Source organism: Gossypium hirsutum, chromosome D04, assembly GCF_007990345.1.
Source record: "Gossypium hirsutum isolate 1008001.06 chromosome D04, Gossypium_hirsutum_v2.1, whole genome shotgun sequence".
Classification (NCBI taxonomy): Eukaryota; Viridiplantae; Streptophyta; class Magnoliopsida; order Malvales; family Malvaceae; genus Gossypium; species Gossypium hirsutum.
In genome coordinates this window covers 49173531-49198631 of record NC_053440.1, presented here as the reverse complement: position 1 = coordinate 49198631, position 25101 = coordinate 49173531, and the positions used below count along the sequence as shown (strand labels likewise).

At 31.7% G+C, this 25101-nt stretch overlaps 1 protein-coding gene and 1 long non-coding RNA gene across 3 annotated transcripts; both read left to right on the top strand.

Moving 5' to 3' along the window:
- The first annotated feature begins 4177 nt into the window (after positions 1-4177).
- On the top strand, positions 4178-6314 carry LOC107899581 (putative two-component response regulator ARR13). 2 transcript variants are annotated; one of them, XM_016825337.2, is made up of 5 exons: positions 4178-4827; positions 4910-4986; positions 5136-5172; positions 5433-5553; positions 5660-6314. In XM_016825337.2, exons 1-5 carry the CDS (start codon positions 4554-4556, stop codon positions 6198-6200), a joined length of 1050 nt encoding a protein of 349 aa, XP_016680826.1. In that variant the 5' UTR covers positions 4178-4553; the 3' UTR covers positions 6201-6314. The 2 variants fall into 2 exon arrangements, with proteins under 2 accessions (XP_016680826.1, XP_016680825.1); XM_016825336.2 differs by having other exon boundaries at positions 4182-4827; positions 5654-6314.
- Positions 6315-13561: 7247 nt separating this feature from the next.
- Positions 13562-14615, top strand: LOC121215905 (uncharacterized). Its single transcript, XR_005911894.1, has 3 exons — positions 13562-13623; positions 13853-13888; positions 14455-14615. It is a non-coding gene; the product is annotated as an uncharacterized lncRNA (long non-coding RNA).
- Positions 14616-25101: the final 10486 nt, after the last annotated feature.

The window sequence follows — 25101 nt, the reverse complement described above, 5'->3', positions numbered from 1 at the left end:
AAACTATTTAATACTATAGGGATATATAGCGCAATACTAAACGATAACAGAAAAATGGCTGGGTTTGACTAAAACTTCACAGGCTATGAAGACACTGCCTCATATAAGTTTTTAATTTTTTTCTTAAAAAGCCCTAACTTGCTCTAGTTTGGGTGTTTCGATACTGTTGAATCCTTCATTTCTTTGAATGTAAGACACAAAGATTCGAGAGACATGTCCAATGTTTCTACGTAATATAATATTTTATATAAAGAAAATTATTTTTTAGTACTAAAATTTCTTTCAAAATATTTTTTGTTGACACAAAATAGAACGAGGAGGAAGACAGGGAGTGATTGTGGTGATCTAAAGGAGGTAGGTTCACCTTAACAGGCAGAGAGCCGAAGAAAGATAAGAGGATAGAGAGATGCTGTGAGGGCTAAGGAAGCTTGGTTGCAAGGAGTAAGTGGCCAGGGATTGCTTAAGGGGAGAAGATCCCTTTCTCATTGTTTGAGAATATATTTATAAGAGAGGTCCTCTTGTCTGCTAATGTGACGTGAGAAGTCGTTACAGAGGAGGTGGTCATCATAGAGTACGTGAAGGACATGCACAGCAGGGTTTATTAATTTTGTTATTCCTTTAGGCAATACGAGGTTAGGTGGATCCCAGTAGTCCTGAAAGGAGTGTTTATACTAAAAAGCAGATGGCTAGATGAAGGGAGGATCTCTCTTCTATCAACGGATAGCTCCACGACAAATGATTGATTCTAGAGGTGAAGGTTTACCTTCAGATATCCATCCGGTACTTTTTGAAAGTGCCATGTGTCTAATCCGGATAGGGATATAACTATTTTTTTATCAAAATTATTTTTTCACTATTATTAATTTAAAGTAGCTTTTATCTTTCAATAAAGAATTAAAAAGGTTATGATTGGATGTATTATTAAAGTAAACAATTAAAAGAATTTTGGACCTCAACTTTCCTCACCTCCTTTCAATTCTATTTCTTTTAGTTACAAGAGAGAGTGTCCAATGAATTCCATGGTGTCTAGTGTCAATACGAGTGTGGCACTCCTCCCTCCTCAAATACTAATAGCATTTTAAAATAATTTGCATGGTTTATGTCAAAACTAAGAAGTTCACGTGCTTCTTGTAGAAAGTTACCAAAAAAAAAAACACTTACCACCCATGATGTGGGAAAAGGGGTTTGTGTAGGTTTAGCCCTTTGGGACTGTCTTGTTCCTCAGATTGCTTAATTATTGGAAATACCAAATTGCTCTTATTTTTATGGGTACCATCATCCTTCAAAGTGATCCATATACATTCATCAACATCTTGTTCCCAGGAAAAAAAATCGAAAATTAAGAGTAAAGAAGAAGAAATTCATAATTGAAATTGGTTGTGAAAAGTTGTGTGGATACGATTCGTGTTGGAAAGGCAAGATCCTTGTGAACTATGATTGGAACCGCGATTCTACACTCAAGCACCTACGTGTCTGAACAGGTCCATTTAGTAACACGTGCCAAGAATGAAAAGGTTACTCCCTAACTCCCAACTTCTTACCTCCCTCTCAATAAATTTCCACTTTTAATGCTATTCTTTTTAATTTTATCTTTTATTTATATAATTTATTAAGTTTTTTTGCTAAGTTGGTGTCAAACTATATTATTTCTAAAGTTGTAGGATTAACTTCGCGTTTTTATTTTTTTTAATAAAAAAAATCTATAATGAGATTTGAATTAAGGACACTATATATATAAACCTTAATTTAAACTTAATTTAAGATAAATCGATTAATTTTAAGGTTTAGAATCCTAAAGACAAAACCTCAAAAATCTTAAAAATCATAAAGCATTAAACTTAATTTAAAATTTGGGGTTTTAAATTTAGATCGTTTAGATGAATTTTAGAATTCATGATTTAGGGCTTGTTAATGTTTTGTGTTTTAACCTTTTTTAAAGTTAAAATATTGTTAATTTTAGGGTTTAATATCCTAAAACCAAAACCTCATAAACCGGCCTTGATCTTATTTTAAGGTTCATGGTTTTAAGTTTTTAGGGTTTATAGTTTAATTTAACGGTGATCTTAGATTAAAATATGATTTATTTTAAGGTTTAAGATTAAGTTTTAGGTTAAGGTCCTTAAACCAAAACCTGAAATGTTTAATTTCTCATTTTTCTAGTATAGAAAATTTGTTATAGAAAATGTTTTCATATTTTTATTATTGGAAACAATTTTTTATTTCAATTTATTCAACGCATTTTTCAATTTAATATATATATATATTCAAAAACCAAACCAAGTCAACTCTCAATTTTATTTTGGGTTTAAAGTTTTTATCTTTCCCTTTAAATCATAAACTTTAAACTCTAATTCTATCTCTAATAATAAAACTTTAAACCCTAAACTTTAACCTAAAATTATCTAAGGTGAACTCTAAATTTAACATCAACCATAAACCCCAAATTTTACTTCACTAAAAGTAATGGACCATTTAACGCAAAATTTAGGATAATAGCTAAAATTATTGTTAAGGACAGTTGATTTAGTGATAGGGAATGTATGATATTAATTAAAAATATTTAAAAAAAAGTGTCATTGATATAATGAACTTCTAAAAACCACTTCTTAAAATCATTTCTAATATAATTTAAACACTTCTAAGGTGAATGATTTTATGTATTTCATTTTGTGTTTATTTGGAATTGGGTGGGTAGGCCACACACACACACACATATCCATACATTTTATTAAATGATATTATGTTTAAAACGCAAGGGTGGTTGGAAATATATAATCTTTTTCTTGCAACCTAAATTTGAGAAACAATATCATGGGTGATGCATTATTGGCTCGCCCTAAATATATATATGTATATTGGTCCGATCCTTGAGTTGCCCGAGGAGGAGGGAGGAGCAAAGCCCGTGATTCCCGTTGGAAAGGCAATTTCTTAATCCTTTTTGAGTTTGGGTCTGCATAGGCAACAGCTTGGCATCACATTCACATCTACATAATAACCTACCTCACGCTTGCATTGCCATCCATCGCCCATTCACACCCCCAACTTTACTTGCTTGCTCTTTCCTTTTACCATTTATTATTTGTTCGTGCACTATTTAAATTAATTATCCTCCCCCACTCCTCTTCTTACAAATTTAAATTCAGGTTACATCTTCAATGCATCCATTCATGTGTCACAAATTGTCTCACCTAAATATATAAATAAGCAAAAGGAATATTATGTAACTTAAGGGGAAAAAGAAAAATGAACTCAATTAGCTTTGATTTAAGAAATTGGGTAAATAAGAGTAGATGTTAACCAACTATGAAAAGTTACAAAATGATCATCTAACTATTTAGTTTTGTCGTTTTTGTTCATCAGCTTACTAATGTGAAAATAAAAACACCCAAAAATCTAAGATAGTTGATTGACAAAAAAAGATTAAATTGAATAATTAAGTAATCATTTTATAGCCTTTCATAGCTAGCAAATTTATAGTGAAACATTAGTATTAAATTATATAAAATGTAGTCAGAATTGGACTATATTTAGGACTCATCATGGAATAATAAAAGAGAAGAAGAGAAGAGAAGAGAAGAGGTTGGGCAGGGAAGATTGTCAACCAGGCCGCCATCTTGAGTTGCACGAAATTCTTTTCTTCAATTTAGCCGAAGGGACAAAATAATAAGAACAAAAGTCCACTTTGAAGTAAATAGAGTTGAATTTTTAATTCCCATGAAACAAGAAGTTTGAAATTCATAAAATAATGTATGTGACAAATTTCCTTAAAATAGTGGGATGCGAATCTCTTATTTTATGCCAAATTACTAACATGTCCCTGGTTGTATAGTTCATACTCATTCTATATTTTATATGAAAATTATAGATGACAGTGGAGTAAATGGGTTATTTATTTTTTCTTTTTTAAGGATATTTGATAATATTATAATCTTATTTGACTGTGCTTGTGCATATTATTTAATGCATCTTTATAGGTAGGGTTTAAAGGGGGACATATAAAGTGTAGTAAAAAATTAACATGTAACATATTTGAAACTTGATTGTGAAATTAAAATATTTTACTATTTGGCATATAAAACTTCAACTCATAACTTGACATCCATCCATGAATGCATGTATGCATGTGTTGCATGCATGATATAATATATTCCCAATATATATCATGAGGATATAAGTAAATATTATTGTTTACAAGTCCCAATCCCGAGAGAGAGAGAGAGAGAGAGTGAGAGGGAGAGAGAAAAGAAACAGGTTTGTCTGTCTTCCCTGTCAAGATCTAGGGTTTTCAATCTGTTCAAAGATGTGTAGATTTTGCTTAGAGCCGATGCTTCCTTTCAGCTAGTTTTCTCTCTGCCCTCCCCCTTAGAAGAAGAATTAAAATCAAAGTTGATCAACTAAGAAAGCTGCTTCTTAGCTGTGACAAATTAGTACTATATGACCTGATTTTCCTTCCCTCCATGCTCATCACCCTATTGTCTTTATATTTTCTCTCACCTTTTACGCTATGATTCCTAGACTTGGATATTAGTTGATGTTAGAGCTTGGAAATTAAGATGGAGAGGAATAGCAGCACCGAATGTTCAAAGACAGCTCCGTCCGAACAAAGTGATCATCAGGTCGAGGCCGAGGCAGACAGTGAGAGCGAAGAGAACGATGGGGAAAGTATGCCTAGAAATGGAGGGAGCTCGAGCAACAGCACGGTGGAAGAGAATGATAAGAAGCCATCCGTAAGGCCTTATGTCAGATCCAAGATGCCAAGGCTCCGTTGGACACCCGACCTTCACCTTCGGTTCGTTCACGCAGTCGAAAGACTCGGCGGCCAAGACAGTGAGTTGACTCACTTCATTCTCTTCTAGTCTGATCTTATTTGGTGTTGATTTTAACAAAGAAAAAACAATCTTTGGTTCAGGAGCTACCCCAAAGTTGGTTCTTCAGATGATGAATATAAAAGGACTTAGCATCGCTCATGTGAAGAGCCACCTACAGGTTATTTTACTATTAAAACTTGTAGATTAGCTAACAGTTATTTCTCATTCATATTTTATAAAGGGATTAATAAGAGGAGCAAAGCCATTGATTCTTTATGTTCTAACTGTCTTTTCCTTCAACTTTGGGTATTAATTTCTCATGATCAGATGTATAGAAGCAAGAAGATTGATGATCCAAGACAAGGTACGTATGTACTTCAATTTCGATACCAACTCTTGCTGAGTCGAGTGAGAAGATGTCCAATATTCTTTAATCAAAATTTCAAATTCTGAGTCTTGTTGAATTGAAGTAGAGTTTGGGTAATTTTTGCTTCCTGTTTAGGGTCAGGCTTCTGTACTTAATATGAGTCTAATGTGACTACCTGATACAAAAAGTTTTGACCAAAATTAGGGTTTCCATCAATCATCGTTTCTGATGCATCCGAGTTACCTTTTACATGGCAGTGATAAGCGATCATAGGCATCTTGTGCAAAGTGGAGATGGAAATATTTTTAGCCTCAACCAACTTCCCATGCTGCAAGGCTATAATCATCATCATCAAGGCGACAGTTCTAATACTTTCAGGTACTACTAAAATTAACAATCAATATTCAGTGTTCCAAATTTCTTAAATGCACGTAGTGCTCTACACTCTAAACGCAAAATTTCCACTTCTTTTTTCAAGATACAGAGATACTTCTTGGAATGGTCGCCATTTCTCGATGCGTAATCCTTACACGAGCAGGAGTTTCACTGATAAACAAATACCAGTATTGCATGGAACAGTGACAGATAAGATCTTTGGCAGCAATTGGACCAATTATAATTTCAGGATGGACACTTCCTCTTTCAACACACTACTAGCTAGCTGGAAATGCCATGAAGTACTGAAGAATGAAATTTCATCATCATCTCCCAATCTCCAATCATTCCTAACTAAGCCAAGCACTCAAGCTAAAGTAGAAGATGAAACAAATTGTAGCAGAAATAGTGCACAAGAGCGTAGGGCGATGAAAAGAACGATATCGGATAGCAACCTGGACTTGGATTTAACCCTACGGCTAACGCAGGCGAAGGAAGAAAAGCGGCCAAGCTCCGAGGAAGACGATGTTGGCTTATCACTGTCGTTATGCGGACCGCCGTCGTCCTCAAAGCTTAGCAGGTTGAAAGGAGAAGATGATAGTAGTAGGGAAAATGGTAGAAGGGTCAGTACACTAGATCTGACTATATGAATGGGGACAATTCTAAGTGAGATCTTGAGGTACTTATCCGAGATAGAGGAAGGCTTTTTCTTATTGTCTAATTGTAACAAATATTACACACCAATCGATAATAACCTTTTTTTTTTTTGGTTTTTGTTTTTATAATATAGTGATTCTCTGTCGTTTCCTTCACATTATCAGCCATATTCAAACTATATATACACGTCGATTTCGAGACAAGACAGGCTATGCTGTTCTAGGTTCGTATTAATCTTGCTGCAGACAAAAATTACAGAAGGTCTTGTTGGTAATAAACTTATTGGAGCAGAAGGTCCTATTTATATATAAATAACTACATGTTTGACAATAGAAGGGAAAATATCAACTTTGTGAATGTTAATGTAAGAGGGTCCTGAGATTTCTTTTGGTTACCTCTGAAAAAAATAAAATGTGAATAATGGCAATAAAAGAGAAAAAAATAGAACATTTACAGATTCTATGTGCAAACCATTTAGGAAAAAAATATGGGTAGAGAAAAAAATTTACTATGTCGAATTCGAATAATTACAAGGAGTATAGACTGCGTCTATTTATAGTTTAGAAAATCTTAACCTAATTAACAATAATGCAGTAAGGTTGAAATACCTTATTCAAATTAATATCAAATAGAAGAAGTAAACTTCTATATGAATTCTTCTTGTGCAGTATCTCTCGTGGGTCTCTCTATCTTGTTACTTATATTTTATTTTAATAATAATTTGGGTTATAGCTTTAACAAAATCAAAATATAAATACATAATTGTATTGTTTCTAATTAAATACTTGTGTTGCAGTATAATCATAGATTGATTAGTTAAATTAAAAATCCGTTCTTAATTTAATTTGTGATATAAAATTAAATTAGTAAAAAGTTAAATTGAAAATGAGAAAATTGATTAAAAATTATTTGAATATTTTAAACAAAATTGACCCATATTGATTGTCCAACTGGCCCTTTTCGTTTGATTAAATTGACGACTTTTTTACATTGATAAATAAGTTTGCAACTTTACATTTTATGTTGGATAGTCGTTAAGCTTATTGTTGACGTTGTTGTTATAAAATGAAATTCTTACTATATGACTTTCATGCATGCATTTGGACATGGTAAAAGCATTATAGGAGAAGTTAAATTATATTATATTTTCTTTTATATTAAAAAAATATAAATTAGATTAAAGAACAAATTGATTATTTCTGTTAAAAAATTTATGTTTGATGGTAGATGTATTTGATTGGATGTAAGCCATTACACAGTAAAATAGATGTTTAGTTCATTGCAAGTTCAAACCATTGAACGATTGGTTCCGAAAACTCGCTGAATAGCCATTTGAAGGAGGAGGTGTCGAATTGACTATTTCAACCTTTCCACCGAATCAACCTTCTTTTCCCCTCTGAAAATACTCTTCTTTGGACTGAAATATCATTTTTTTTCTTTGGCCATCAACAATCTCACGTTCAAATAACCTAAAAAAAGCACATCAACTTGAAATTATTTAATAAATTAGCAAATCCATTTTTATTTGCAAAATATTTAAGAGAGACACAGAGAGAGCACATGGGTTTTAGGTTTTTGTTGTTACAAGAGGAATTAATGCTTGAAACTTGGTGGAAGTAATGAAAAGATAGAGGAGAAAAAACATGCTTAGAAATCAAGAGGTGGAGAGCGGCGGAAGAAGGGTTTTCAGAACATACTAGATTGGTGGTTTCTGGCTTAATTTGAGAACATCTTAGATTGACGGTTGGCGGTGGATGATGGCCGAAGGTGGTGCAGGCTGGTTGGATTCTGGGTTATACGGTGGTTTTTGAAACTGTGTTGAATAATTGAAGATGGATTAGAGAAGAGAGATAAGCGTGAGAACAAAGTGAAAATTTGTTTTTTTTTTCAAAAAGTAAAGATAAAATAAAATACCATTTTTATTGCCAATAGTTAATTAAATTTACTAATAATATCAATAAAATACCATTTATTTCATGATAATTTCATTTTATATTAAAAATATTTTATATTGTAATTATAAATTAATAAATTCTATTAATTTTTACGTTCAAAAAAATAAATTTTCTACAAATAATTTATCATAATAATTTTTTTATTTTGTTAATAAATATAATAAATTTAAAAGTTATATAACCTATTAGAAATAATGATAATAAATTATTTTTTTAAATTTAAGAATAAAATTTTCATTTTTACCTTACAGTAATAAATTACTTTTACACATCTATTCAATTTAATCAAACCAAATTATTATTATACTTATTCAATTTCATTATTAAATGCCATGTTTAAATTTATATAAAATTATAATAATATAAATAAAGATATCATTTATTTACTTAAATGATATTAATTTATTAAAGGCCACATTCGTCATTCGAGTATTTTTTTTCCTATTACATGTCTATCCTTTTCACCCAAACGCGCGAATACTATTACAATGCTCATTCTATTTCATCCAACCAAACCATTGTCATGCCTATTCAATTTCATTACAATCCTATTCCTTTCTCACAGAATGACTATTCCATTACAATCCTATTGTATTGCAGTGAGCCAAATGTGTCGCTAATGTAACAGGGTCATGAGAGATTTATTTTGGTTACAACTAATATTGGATTCTGAAATACAAATATAAATGCATAGCTATATTGTTTCTAACTAAATCCCTGTCTTGCATTGTAATCATAATCGGACTGATCGATTAATTAAGTCGAAAATTGATTTGTTTGCTAATTCAATTTGTTATAATAAACGTCAATAATGACGATAAAACGATTGCAAAGCAATAAGAAAAGAAAATAAGAACACATAGATTTTATGTGGAAACCCTTTCGGGAAAAAGTTACGGGCAGAAGAGAAGAAATTCACTAATGTTGAAAAATGAATGATACAAGAGGAGTTTTGACTAAATTTATTTAAGGTTTGAAACACCCTTTTCTAATCAAAGTCAAATAGTAGAAGTATAGTTCTATACGGACTTAACTTGTGCTGTATGGTGTATACCGCGGGGGCTTCAACCCTGCACCCTCGATTTCAACCCCCAAGTTTTAACGGAATCTCACTCTCACAAATCCTCTTATTTTACCACACTACACCAAAATAGGCTTTTAGCGGCGTTTGGATAAAAAACGCCACTAAAAATCAAGCATTAGCGGCGCTTTTATAAAAACGCTGCTAAAGGTCGAGCATTAGCGGCGCTTTTTGGAAAACGCCGCTAAAAATAAGCATTACCGGCGTTTTCCAAAAAGTGCCGCCAAAAACCTAAGCCAAACGACGTCGTTTTCTGAGTTTTGGGGCCTTTAGCGGCGTTTTTGAATAAGCGCCACTAATGCTCGGGCCTTTAGCGGCGTTTGTGAAGAAGCGCCGCTAATGCTCGGGCCTTTAGCGGCGTTTTTGAATAAGCGCCGCTAATGCTCGGGCCTTTAGCGGCGTTTTTTAAAAAGCGCCGCTAATGCTTGGGCCTTTAGCGGCATTTTTGAAAAAGCGCCGCTAATGCCCGCTTTTGATTATTTTTTATTATAAGTTAAAAAAATAGATATTTCGTTGTATTTATTATATATTGGTCAAATTTACATTTAAATGATAACAAATAATATTTTTTAATACAAAAATTTTTTATTAAAGAGAAGTCCTAACTCCTAACTATTTATTATTATTTTTCAATCACAGTTTATTTAAACTACTTTACTAGAAAAATATATTAAATTATGAGTAAAATAAAATATCATAAAACTTAAATTGTAAAAGAGACGATAATATTAATTTTAAAATATTTAATTAATTAACATTATAGTTTAGGGTTTAATATATATGGTTTAGGGTATATGGTTAATTTAGGATTTAAGGCCGGTTTAGGAGTTACAATTTTAAGGTTTCTAGATTATGGAATTATGTATTATGGATTAAGGATTCTAGTTTAAGGGTTGTAATTTAGGGGTTAGGGGTTAGAGATTAAGAGTTAGTATTTTAAGGTTTATGAATTTAGTGTCAGGTTAGGGTTTAGGGTTTAGATTAATTAGTGTATTCTAATTTATATTGAATAAGGTGTAGGGGTTAGGGGTTAAGGATTTGGGTTAGGGTTTAGGGTCTAGATTAATTAGTGTTTTTTAATTTATATATTAAATAAGATTTAGGGGTTAGTAGTTAGGGGTTAGGGGTTAAAGGTTAGAGGTTAAGAGTTAGTGATTTAGGGTTTAAAGATTTAGGGTCGGGTTAGGGTTTAAGGTTTAGATTAATTAGTATTTTTAATTCATATATTAATTAAGTTTTTATATAATTGTAAAAGAGGGGTTAGGGGTTTGGGGGTTATGTTCTATGATTCAGGGTTTAGAAGATAGGGGTTAAGGGTTTAGATTAATTGGTATTTTTTAATTTATATATTAAATAATTTCTTATATAATTGTAAAAGAGATAATATTAATTTTAATATATTAAAATTATGATTATAGTTTAAATTATATAAGAGATAATAGATCAATTTTATACATATTAAATGGTTTAGGATTTAAGGTTTACTTTAGATTTGTTAAATGATGAAATTTTATACAATTAATTAATGTTTTTATATTTAAAAATATTTAATCTAAATTTAGATTAAATGGTTTAAATCATTTGATATATTTAAATATTAGATTTTTGAAAAAATTGATAAATAAATAAATTAATGTAACAGATTGACAATAAAAGAGATAATATGAATTTTAATTTATTAAAATTATCATTAATATAGTTTTTTAAAGTTTTTTTTCATATTTTAAAATTTTTTGTTTTTGTTTTTGTTTTCTTACGTAAAAAATTATATAAAAATTTTAAAATTTATCTAATTCTTTTAAATATTACTTAAATTTTCAAAATTTATTTATTTAAATTTGATATGAATTATATAATAATTAAATATACAATTGTAAGAAAAAGTCAATCATTAGCGGCGTTTATGAGAAAAACGCCGCAAAATGTAAGCAATAGCGGCGTTTTTCATAAAAACGCCGCAAATACGAAAATTTTCAAAACGTGAAATTTTACGATTTAATTTTATTTTTAGTGGCGTTTTTTATAAAAACGCCACAAAATTCATTTTACTTAAAAAATTTCGCGCTGATTTTTTCCCAAATTTCCCCCCTAAAACCCAAAAACGAAAAAACTCCAAATTTCCCCCTAAAATGGAGGCACCAAAGACGATTCATCTTCTTTGATGAGAGTAGCAGTGTGAGGAATGGGAATTCATCTTCTCATTTGTTGAAACCTGAATCTGGAGAGATATTGAATTTTGGTGAGAGTAAGAGAAGTGGGAATGGGAATTTGTTCACAGGAAACTCTCCGTTCGCCGTGGAGAACAAGAAGAGGTCGCCTAATTCAAGAGGGAGCAACGGAGAAGCTATGCTTTCGTTTACTTCAAGTGTAATTTTACCTTCATCTGGTGTGGTGAAATCAAATGGGGTGTCGGGGATTCAGATCACTCTGATCTTGAAGCTTCCGTTGTTAAGGAGGCCGATAGTAGTCCAGTCGTAGAGCCTGAAAAGAGGCCTCGAAAATAGGGGAGAAAACCGACTAATGGAAGAGAAGAGCCTCTAAATCATGTTGAAGCGGAGCGTCAAAGAAGGGAGAAGCTGGCTTCCTACCTCCACAGAAGACTTGATAACACTAAAAGAGGGAATGGTGGGAGCTCCACCTCGACCTCGAGCCTTCCCTTCATCACTCTAACCTTTACCCGAAAGAAGGAGGGAATCACGATAAGGGCAGTCACCCACCTGGGGGAAGTGTCAGGCCAATCGACCATCAGCTGAGGAGAAGAAATATCGAAAAGATTGAACTTCAATTACGCCGCGATTTAGTAGTGATTCGGGGGAAGAGGAGCTTGGTAGCTTGCTCCAGTCCAGTTTCAGAGGTTCAGAAGCCAAAGGCAACTCTCAGACCCTTTGAGTAACCAGAAGCTTTTTGGTGTCTGTGACCCAATATTTATTTTCTTGGATGATTGATTTTTATTTTGCAGGTGTGATTGCGTTCTATAAATTGGCTGTGGTTGAGGGAATGAGCATGAGAGCACTCATTGCTTACAGACTCATCTTCGCCACTGCTTGTATAACTCCACTTGCTTTCATATTTGAAAGGTAACTTTCACAATTCCTCATATAATCTGTTTTTTTTTAGTGTATAGGTTTTGATACCAGAATAATTCAAGAACTTAATCTTTGGTCAACCAACATAAACATAGTCAAACATGGTGGACACCATCATACTGGCGCCAAACATGCTGCTGTTGGCGATCAAGTCTTAGGCTCCTTGTTGGCTTTAGCTTCTTGCCTAACATTTGCAATTTGGTACATAATTCATGTAAGTTTTTTTTATATATATAATCATTTTTATTAGGTGCATTCAGTATGTGCATTAAAAGTGAATCTAATTGTTGGATATACTCGGACTAGAAAATGAATTCGATTTAGAGGAATTAATCAAATTAAGCTTACGTCTCAAACTAATCGAGTATGTTTAAATTATTCTTGTTATGTTTGCGCATTATTGGGAGCGAGTCGCCGGTGGTGGTTGTGCTATCTGGGAGTATGAAACCCGGTTTCAAACGAGTGAGCCAATTTTTTACATGTATTTAAAATTAAGTATTTAAAAATTTTGAGCTTTGATTTGTGATAGTCATATAAATTTAAATTTGCCAAATGTTGAACTGCTTGAACGACAAGTGACAGAAGGTTCTCATGTTCTGATGTAGAAAATCTCTAGAAAGTAGAAACAAATAGTTTTGATAAGGTTAACACCATGGTCAACTCTAACAGTCTTGTTCATGAGCTGTGTACTAGTGGTTGAACATTTTCTTTCTGAAATTTATATAGGTGTTATGGCTGTAAATTATTTGAATTAACGGGTCCCCGCCTGGTTATTCTGTATGCTGGATTTAGTACATTGCATGTTTGGTTATGCTTTGTCAGGTTCATGAGTAGCGATATAGCAAAGAAGCTGATATACTCACTAAAGGTAGCATATCCTTGATATCAAGCTAGTTGAATGTGAGCAAATACAAGTTGTGGTTTGTTTATTTGTTTTCAACGAACTTTAAACTTTTTATTATCAATCATGAAAATATTTTCTGACTATTAAAATCTCTTTCCCCACCAATGAAGTGGAGAGTGGACACTTCCAAATAGTTTTGTTTGTTTACTTGTGGAATGGTCTTAAATACATTCCAAGTTCTTCTCATTTTTTCATATGTGTGCGTGTGTGTGTGGTTGATCATTCTTTAAATATCTTCATATGTACAGCTACTGCTTGAGTATGCTAACCTTTTTAATCTTTTGACTGGACATATTCATCAAGAGACGCTAATCTCTACGATGACAGGATGTTGTACACATCTAGTAATCGTTGGTTGCAACAAAAATACATCATGGGCAGAGCTGTTGGGTAAATCAAACACCTATATATTTCTCAAAGTGTTAACAAGTTCTAGAAGTGAAAACATTTGTAAAACACTCTGATTAGGAATTTCTTGCATCACCATTTGTGCTGTATGCTTTGAGTTTCAAGTTCATCACACTTCAATAGTAAAATTACTCTTCTGTTTTATTATTTATTGTATTTTTAATTGTATATATCTTCTCTGAACTAATGTTTTATGTTTTCTGCATGGCAGAAAGGATCCCATAACGTTCACTTATGCTTACCTGAGGTTTGTTCTAAATTTTTCCAAAAATTGGGCTGCCCAGAAAAAAAAAACTTGAAATAGGTTTACTTAGTACTAGTTAAATTGGGCTTGATTTTAGATAAATCTAATTATTATCTTTAAGCATGATATGTTCTAATACTTTGATTTAACCTGTTGATGTATGTATTCTGACTATGGAATATCATGTTCAAATATTCTACAAAGAAGCTAATTAGGAGATTCTGCAATTGTTGATGGTAATTGGAATTTAAGAATATAGGCTTAAGGGTTTAACTGGAATTTAAGCATGATATGTTCTAATATTTTAAATTTATATTGATGAATACTTTCCACCTATATTGACTTAAGTGAGTAGATATATCAGTAGTGTACTTTTTTTATTCCACAAACAATCTTAAAAAGTTGAGATATATTTTTTAGATGTATTTTTTAATAATTTACTATAACATTATAAGACACCTAATTTACTATAACATTATAAAACTATCTTAAAAAGTTGAATTGATTTACGTATCTTTGCCATGTTCACTATGGTTTGAACAAATTAAGTTACTCTTATTTTCTTGCAGAGCATGTAGGAGCCAAATTTGCGGTTCAAATTCGAAGCCATGCTCAAAAGTTTTTCTCTAAGGCTCATTGCTTTGAGTTCATTACAAGATTTCCTTGATTAAGTAAATGTATTATATCTTTTATTACCAAGATTTACTTGATTAAGAAAATGCATTGTATATTTTATTACCTTGCATATATATTATTTATTTTAGTTTTGATTCTAAATTTGTATTTTTACTTAAGTGGTCTAACTTTTGGATTTTAATTGTGTTATTAATTTATTATTTTAAATTCTAAATTTAAATTCATTAATTGTTATATTTATATTTAGTTTTAAAGTTAAAATTTTCGTAGAAAATTTAATTTAAATAATATTTTTATTTATCCTTAAAACATAATATAATATTTATCATAGAAATAAATATTATTTGAAAAAAATATATTTTTTAAACGATATATTTTTAGCGGCGTTTGTGGGAAAAAGCGCCGCTAAAGCTCAATATCTTTAGCGGCGTTTGTGGGAAAAGCGTCGCTAAAGGTCTTGGTCTTTAGCGACGTTTGTGGGGAAGCGCCGCTAAAGGTCTTGGTCTTTAGTGGCATTTGTAGGGAAGCGCCGCTAAAGATCATGGTCTTTAGCGGCGTTTATGGGAAAAGCGCCGCTAAAGTTAGCGACGCTGTCATTAGCGGCGTTTTTAGCAGCGCTTCTCAAAGCGCAGCAAATACTTTTAGTGGCGTTAAAAAACGCCGCTAAAGGCCTAAAAAAGCGCCGCTAAAAGCCTATTTTGGTGTAGTGCCATTATATTTATTTCTTTAACAAGTGACGAGATTCAGATCATACAATCTCTAACACAATTTGTGGTATAAAAACGAATATATATCAACATTTCAAACTAGTAAGAAGTTGGGAATCGAAATTAAAAGAATTGATTAAAAATAATTTGAACCGATTTTTCTTAGGCTTTTATCTTTTTTAAATTTGGCCTATATTTATTGTCCAATTGACCCAATTTTGAGCCCATATTTTTTTTGACTAAATTGACTTTTTTACCTTGATTAATTTATAAATAAGTTTGCAACTTTACATTTTATTGTTGGATGTTGTTATAAAATCGGGTTATAATAATTTATTTGGCCCTTTAATTTTATAAAAAAAAGTTATTTTAGCTATTTATTTATTTGTTCATTTTTTTAACCCTTAATTTTGCGTTGTTTGTCAAATAACCCTAAAATGAATGTAAAAGTTAATGTCTGTTAACTTTGCTGACATGATATACACGTAGATTGTCACATGGATGCTACATCAGTAATTAATTTTTTAAAATTTAAAAATTCAAAAAATTATTTAAAAATAAAAAAGTATTAAAATTATTAAAAAGTATAAAAATTACAAAAAATATTTTTTAAGTTTTAAAAAATTAATTAATTGCTAATGTGTCATTCACATGGACTACCACGTAGATGTCGCCACATCAGCAAAATTGAGAGACATTAACTTTTCCATGCATAAAAATTAAAATTAATTATAAATTAAATAAAAATAGAATTTGGTTCAGTTTCAGATAACCGTGGTTTTTAAGCTTGCATTCCATAAACCGTCTAAACACCTTGATTCAGGTTGATTTTCAGTTTTTCGATTTTTCCTACTCATCCCTAGCATAGCAATAAACATAACCAGTGATGGTGATGATGCTCCTAGTTTGTATGAGTAACGACCCGGTTTCTATTGGTGTTAGAAATTACAGTTTCGGGATGTCATTTTCATAAACCGAGTCTGTAAATATTCCTACTAATATTTACATAGTTATTATATAGATGAATTAAAATTTGGATAGTCAATTTAGCCGAAATTGTTATTAATTATGACACAATGACTAAATTATAAAGTCTAATCACTATAAATTTTTAATTAGGAAATGAGTTGAGGACTTAAATAACAATAGCCAAAGGCCCACAATGGTAATTAAACCATTTTTCAAGGGAAGTTAGTGGTTGATGATGACATTCTCCATTATGCATGTTTATGAAATTATTAGCTTAATTAAACCATAGCTAAATTAATTAAACTAGCTTAATTAAAAATTAACCAAGGTATAAATTAGGAGATATTGATAATTTGTCATCATCCTCATTAAGTTTTTATCTCCCATAGTCGAATGTTGAAGAAGAAAACCCCAAAGTCATCACTTTTTATTCGACCATAATTTGCTAACATCCATGTTGGGCCATCGAGAGGGAAAGCAAAAGTGAGAGTTACAACGAGTGACGCAAGACATCGATTTGTATTTCTATGACTCAAGATCAATTTAATTGTTGTATATTTATGATTTTTTGCATGATATAACATTGAGGTGAGTCATCAATGGCTATTTGAACTGAATTATTATGTTTGAGATTGAATTTACGAGATAGGGACTAAATTGAATAGAATAGAAAATAGTATGATTTAATTAATATTTATTATTTTGTATGAAATTATGTTTAAATATACTACCTGATGTGATGAAATGGCGAATTGGTAATGAGATTAAAGCACGATATGTGGTTATGATGTTTACTGATTCAGTGTTACCTTGTTAACGGACTCAAGTAGTGTCAAATTAGTTGGCATGCCTTAGGTAGAAAACCATAATTGTCGAGCTTTTCAGGATGGTAAAATGTGTATATAGTGAGAGCCACTGTTCTCGAGCTATTCGGGATGGTAGAATATTTAGATATCGAATGCCATCGTTGCTAGGCCATCCGAGATTGTAGGATAGGTAAATTGTAAGAACTACCATTGCTGGGCCATCCGAGATGGTAAAATGTAAGAATAGAAAAAAAAATCATTGTTGAGCCATTTGGGATGATATAATATTAATTAGGACAAACCATCATTGTCGGGTCACCCGGGATGGTATAATGAGTCTTGATAGCAAAAGTCATTGTTACAGGGCAACCTGAGATGATAAGAGTAGTATAGAAGTTATGAGATGTTAATGAATTGGCATAATATGCTTATATGTGTGTTAATATAGATAAGTTATGTAAACTACTATATGTATCGGTTGAAAACAAGCCCTGGGGGTTGATTGAATAATAGTGAACCAATAGGCTCGAAAATGGTTGAAATGTTGCCTTGAAATTGAATATATATATATGTATACATGTTGGTAATGGTAGATGAAATAATATATGTGTGCCTATAGTTGTCAATATGAATTAGTTTAAAGTTAGATAGTGGATAAGTGACTTGAATTGATTTTACTATTGCTATAGTATGTTCAAATGTGAATATGTTAATAGAATTATTTGGCATCATAAAACATGTATAGAATAGTCATTGATATTATATACCTCATGACAATTCACTAATGCATATGCTAATTATTTTATTTTAAGTCATGGAAGTACCACTGAGCCCTATTGCTCAGCGTATGGTTTATTTATTTTGTGCGCAGGTTCAACTACCCTCGAAGTCCCGAATAAGTGAAGTCAACATCCAGACCGCATTCATCGACTCGATATAGTTTGTATAGTCCTCTTCTTTTGGTTAAAAGACATGTACCTAGGATTTAGTTATTCAAAGTTTACATATGATCATTCTAAGTTATAATATTGTAAATTTAATGAAATGGTTAAGTGTTTTTGCATAGAAAAGTTGTTAATGGCTTAGAATCTTTATGTTGAACATATTTGTATGTGTAATGGCTAAATTGAGGTTTTAAGACCAACAAAATTTTGTATAGGTTGTATGCTTGGTATGTTTAAATAGGTGCCAATTAGATATTGTTGGAATTCAGGGGTCACGTTGTGACGTCGTACCTCTGACGTTGCGACAAGGAGCAGTCTAAGATTCACGTTGTGATGATGTGTACTCGAGGTCATGATGAGACTTACTCAATACGTTGCATTTCAATGAGGAACCCCCAATGTCATGACGTCAAACCGATACTTTGAAGATTTTATAATTTGGTCATAATTTGTCCTCGGGTTAGCTTTGAAACTTTTGTAAGCTCGTATAAGACCCAAAACGACTTTATATCGTATTGTATGATTGTATTGGTTGAAATTAATCATTAATAGTATAAATCGAACATAGTTTAATCGTAGTTGCTTCGACAATGAATGTGACACCTTATAGTTGGGATCCGACGATCGGGTCGGGTATGAGGTGATACAATATGAAACTTACCAAATTATGTTAGAGAAATAAAATATGCCATGAGAAAATCCTTGAATGAGAAAATTGCAAATCTAAAATAGGTCGATCTAAAGTTTGTGGAAGCTGTCAAAGAAAAAGGTGACGTTTGCAGATCTTAAGAAGATAAATAATGAGGATGCCGTCATTATTGATTAGAAAGCCAAATTGAAAGGCAAATAGGAAGAATTGAATGTTCTTTAAAAGGAGTTAATTGACGCCCAATCCAATTAAACAAAATGGGCTATAGAAGTAAAAATTTTGATGAGATCTTGATTGTTAGAACAAAGGAAAACTTGGCACAAAGGCTTAGGTCACATTGACATTGGTGAGAAATCTATTCCCCTTACTTTGTTGTTAAAGTTAACAAAAATTGTGTTGACTCTAAGACATGAGAAAGGAAATTTGAAAAGCCTACTTGTTTTTATTATGGTGTAGTAGGCCATACCTGATCACCATGTCACATAAGGCTTAATAATCTCATAAGAATCTATCATGTGTTAACTCATGTGCCCACTTACACTGCCACAATTCAAAATTAGAAACAATAACAAGTAAGCAGGATAAAAAAGAAATCGTGCCCTAGAAATGCCGAAAAGTTAGTATGCCATTATTGTGGTAAAGTTGGTCACTTTAGACCACAATGTTATAAGCTTTTTAATAGTTTGAGATGGAAGCAAAATCCAAAGGTTGCACATAGTGTTCCCACAAGACAACCAACAAGCAAACCTTATAAGAAAGTGTGGGTGAGAAAAGTTCAACCACGAGTTAGCTATAAAGATCAACGAAAGATTGATACTCGAGTTAAATATGAAATTGCCTTTGTAGATCATATTGAAGATAAAGAAAATTTCATAAATACTTCATTGAAGTCATGTAAGAGTAAAGAAGTGTATATTTATGAAGATTATAATGGTGGAAAAGATCCAAGTTGTTCTACAACATTTGATGATATATCCCTCTATCACATCCTTTTAACAAACTTCATATGATGTTGGCCTTATTGGCACAATTGATTCCATTATTTGTATAATAAATATGGAGAGACATGTTAAGGGGAGTGAATTATTGGTGCTATTAAGGGAGAGTAAATATTATATATGTTTTTTTAGACCTATTTGATTGCATATAAAGCCTTTGATATGATATTGGTTGGAAACTAAAACGATGATGTTTACTGACTAGTTTAATGCATGATACTTTATTTAAAATAGATAACAAATATGAGGAACTTGATGTTGGCAAAAAGAATTTAGATGCTGTAATAAGGCAAAAACTCTTTCTCATTTTGAGGTTAAGCTTACATTGATTACATTCTTGAATAAGAGGAAATGCTTGATTATTTGATTCATTGCTGGTCTAAAGGTCTAGTACGCTACTCCCTCTAGATTTCTGTCAAAAGGTGGGGGGAGGGGGGAAGAGTATAGGGAGTTATGCTTGCTAGCATGAAGCTTATTTACAATTATTTCTACTTTAGATTATGTGTTTCTACATTTGCTTACTTGAATAATTTTGTTTGGTTGATTCATTTGTTATTGTGTTGTTATAAAAGTATTTGATAGTACAATGTTTTTGAAAAATAAAATTTCAAAGAGGGAGATTGTCAGTGCCTTGCAATGTGGTTTCAGGTGTTGGTTTATCTCTTTTCACACGTTGACAACAATTTATGCACTACCATGAAGTGTTGGTAGTTTTGACGTGGTAATTTATTAGATTTTTTAAGCAGCAAAATTATGTTAATATGAAGATAATTAGCCTTGTTCAAGCAATTACTGTAACGACCCCAAATTCTCAAGTCAACGTTCGAGCGTTGACCTGGGTTGGCAATGGATTTATTATTTTGGGATTGGGTTTTGTTGGAATTAATTTGTGTGGATTTTGGACCTTTTTATAAGAAATTAAAGATGTTGGGAAGCTTGTGTGAAGTAGAGGGAAGATGGATGGCTAATATGGTGATTTTACCATTTTTGAATAAAAGTCTTCTCCCAATTAATGGGAAAAGATGGCTTGGCAGAGTTATGGGATAAAGTTGATTTGTCCCTATTTTTCCCTATATTATAATCACCCTACTTTTTTTCTTTTTACATTTTTTTCTTCTTTCCATTTATTTCCCTTAGCAAACCGTGTAAAGGGAGAGAGATTTAAGTGAGTTCTCACCATTTTGCATCCTCCAAAATCTCAAAGAAGGTAAGGGTCTTGATCTAGCTTTTTTCAAAGTTCCATGGAAAAAAAAATCTATATTCATCAAGGATGAAAGTAGAGGTTTTTGGGTGTTTGGGAGGGTTTAAGTTTGAGAAAGTCTCTACTCATCTTTTTGTGCATCCTATCAATTCTTATCTTTTTGTGGGAAATCTTGTGTGTTACATGGTTATTAGTTAAAGAGGGTGGATAATCTTCTAAAGCTAAGGGTAAAGGCAAAGTGGTGGAGAGCTAGGCAAGAAACTTTGTTGGTGTTCTTCCATCAAGGTGGTACCGTCTAACTCTCTTATGCTTCTTGATAAGTCATAAATATGACGCTTGTGTGATAATGCATGCATGTTATATGTCTTTGGGTGGAAATCATGTTTGGATGATTTAAAATGAAACTAAAAACCTAGTTGTGAAATCTGCCATAAATAAATTATTGCATGAACAGTAAGTTTAAAAATTTTCCATAAGTTCTGTAAAAATAATTAAGAATTGATCTATACATCGTTTTAACAGTGAGTCAGTCTAGTTTTGTCTAGAACAAACAGAGATCAATTTTGATTTGTATTTTAAAATATATGAATTTTTGAATGTTGAAAGGTCATAAAAATCTAGCAGCAAAATTGTTATATAACATATTTAGCAGTGACTTTGAAAAATCACCAAAATTTCACAAGATAAAATAGGAAGTGAGCCTTATATCTCTATAACCGTACAGAAGTATAGTTTAGTTTAAAACAAAAGATGTTTGATTTAGAGTTATATATTAAGAGTTATTAATTTTTGAATGAGAAAATGTCAGAATGTCAAGGTAGCAGGCTGTCACATCTCATTAGTTAATATTTTAACTGGAATGATAAGCAAGTTGAAACGAGTATGAAACTTGAATGTCATGGTTGTATTTTTTTATTATATGTTTGATGCTTTGTTTGCGCTCAGCCTTCTGGCTCTAGCCTAACTAACGACCATGAGTGGCGCTCAGGATAACCCTACGGACACCTAAGATTGTTTGACTAGCGGCCATGAGTGGTGTGGGACTATCCGGATACTTGATTATTTGAGTAGTATGTGCAATCTAACAAGTTTTGACAAGTTTGATATGCAAGTGATTTGGTTATGTAGATTTAATGACTCATGATTTAATTTTTCGATACTCATGTCATGTTTCTATGTATACATTTGATTTGCATGCTTATATTTATGAATTGCTTGAAGTATGATAGATTTGTTGTGTACCACTAAGCCAGTAAAGCTTAGCCTTCAAATTGTCTTAATGTTCAGATTTATAGACTTTTGTTCGTGTCTGAGGAACATCTTCGACGAGAGATTCCTAGCATCACGTATTCAGAGTACAGTACCTTAACAATTAGTGGGCATTGTATTCCTAAAGCCTTGCTTGTATTTTTTTTGTAGGTCTGCAACTTATCTATCATTTTTGTTATTTTGACTATTTTGATATACGATGATATTGGAGCTCCACATATTTTGTATAACTACTTTTATTACTATTTTCAGTATAACCATGTATGGTATTTTCTCTTATATAAAACCATTTTCAAGTTTGAAAAAAGGGGATCGACTTTTAAAATGAAAACGGGAGTCGCCACCGATCTTTTATTGTGGTGTGATCGGATCACCTCGAAAATAATTTTAGGTTTGCGAATTTTGAGAAAACAGGTTCGAGAGTCGGTTACACACGAGGAAGGGTTAGCGCCCTCGTGACACCCAAAATTGGTACCGAATTGATTGTTTAATGTCTTAGTGTCGAAATTTTGAAAAGATTTTAAAGTACGATTCTTTTAACTTGAATAAATTGAATAATAAAACACTCTTATTTCAAAGAAATAAAATGTCACACCCAGTGAGTTGGGGCGCAACATTTTTAATCTTCAAAATTAAGTTTATCTTTTAACTTTTAAAACCTATGCATTTTTGAGAAGGACATCTGATCATTTGGGTCAAATCAGAAAATCAAAACCCAGTAAGTTAGGGCTCAATTTCACAAAATTCCTAAATATCAAATATTGCCATTATTATTATTTTAAAAATTCTCATCTCGAGGAATCAACATGTCATGTCCAATACATTAGGACACGGCGTATCGAATTCCCGAGAATGAGCTTTTATTTATGTGTTTTGATTAAAGAAAATCTTCGATTATTTAGATTCAACGAGGAAAATTAGAACCCAATATGTCAGGGCCCAATTCCTTCGAAGATTCCAAATATCGAACTTTGCATTATCTTGAAAGTTTTTGAATAAATCGGTTTTGATATTAAACCATATTAGACACGACTTTTTGAACGAATAAAGCTCAATGGAATAACAATGCACGACGCGAGGTGATAATTCATAAACCACAATATAAGTTAATAAACACTAATAATAAATGAATACCAATAAACAAATACCATAATTTCACATCACATGTAAATATCAACATTAACATTCAAGAATTATTAATCTAAAAAGGGAAATAAAATGTATTCACAAAATAAAATAAAAATGAATTCAGGATTCAAAAAAAATATATATACACAAAATTTAAAAAATAATTAATATAAAAATTTCAAACAATTTAATAGTGGAACTAAAAATAAAATGTTTAAGTAAATTCTAAAGAAAAAATTTGTACGAAAATAAAGGTGAATACATTTTAAAATTGATATATGTTTTGATTTATAAAAAAATTCTTAATGTAAATAATAATATATATATAGTCATAATATATATAAGTTAAAATAAGTAAGATAGAATAGCAATTTTAAAAGGAATAAAATATTTGTGCATAAAAATTTATGATTTGAAATTAATAACATTATATTATATACATATGTACAATAAAATAATTTTAATATAAATTATATATATACATATATGAAAGGATCATGAAATGCTATTGTGTGATTTTTTTTAAATTCAAATGAATATATATATATATATATAAATGTCTAAAATAAAATATTTGTAGAAGTTAAATAATAATATACAAAAATTTAAGATAATAACATATAATAAAATAATAAAAATCATAACAAAATTAGGGTTATTAAAAAAAGATAATAACAATTGATAATAAACTAGTTAATTTAATAATAAAAAGACAAAACAATGGACAAATTTTGAATTAAAACAAAAATCTTAAGGTGAATTTGAAAATAATGCGCAAATGACCAAAATGAGAGCCAACTAATATCAAAAGGACCAGTACAGCAATTTAACCAGCAAATCTTCTTTGGCATATGGATTAGAATATTCAAAACGGTGCCGTTCCCACACAGATTCAATTGAAACCGAAATCAAATATAGCGTATAAATCAAAATAATAATAAAAGTTAAATTAAAACAAATCAAAACACAAAAGGATCTATGGCGCAAATAAACCATTGAAATAAAATGCGCGGATCCTCCCCTCGGGTCGGGTCACCACGCAGGTCTAGCCTCCAAACGACACCATTTTGAAACCATTAAATCGGTATCAAACAGTGACGTTTATTGTTCTGCTATAGGTTTAAAAAAACCCTAAAACAGCAGCATTTTTTCATTCTAAAAAAAACCTAAAACTATAACCCTCAGCACCACTTCGCAGACCGATCGCTCAAAAACTCTCCGATCCCTCGCTCGACCTCCGATTACGACAAAGAAGACAAGGATTCGACTCCGCAACAAAGGTAAACTCCTCACTCTTCCTCTGTTTCCTTTTTCAACAGTAAATAAAAGGGAAAAAAAGATCAAAGAATCTCTATTGAAAAAAAAGAGAGAAAGAAAAAACTCCAAATCACCTTCTTCGAACTGGTTTCTTATTTCTTTTTTCAATTTCTTTGTATTTCAGTGTGCCTGTGCGTTTTTACATTCAATCTTCGTCTCCCTTACAAAACACTGAAAAATGGCTTTATATAGCCAAAACTAAAATGAAAATTACAAAACAAAAAAATGTATTTTTGTTTTTTCTTATTTTTTTTCTTTTTGCTGCTTCTGTTGCGTTGCTTGTTTTTGTCCTTTGCAGGTGTTGTACGAAGCAACGGACGTGTGTGTATGGAGGCTCGCGCGAGTGGCAGTGGTGCGCATGCGAGGCTAGAGGTTGATTGCGGCTTGATGGCTTTGGGCAGGGGCATGAGGCACTGAAGGCTCCTGCTAGGTTTTCTTTGCTGCAAAAATTTTTTAGTTTTGTGGGTCGTTTGGGCTTTAGGGTTAGGTTTGGGCTTGTTTGTAAATGGACTTTTTATTTTTGGGTTTATTTTTTTGTTATTTGGGCCCCGAGCAGAAATTGGGCCTGATAGGTGCCCCTCTTTGCTCGATA

Coding starts and splice junctions, on each gene's coding strand:
- LOC107899581 (XM_016825336.2), top strand. CDS start 4,554: ATGGAGAGGAATAGCAGCACCGAATGTTCAAAGACAGCTCCGTCCGAA. Junction 5,173..5,432: donor GATTGATGATCCAAGACAAG/GTACGTATGTAC, acceptor TTTACATGGCAG/TGATAAGCGATCATAGGCAT. Junction 5,554..5,653: donor GACAGTTCTAATACTTTCAG/GTACTACTAAAA, acceptor TCTTTTTTCAAG/ATACAGAGATACTTCTTGGA.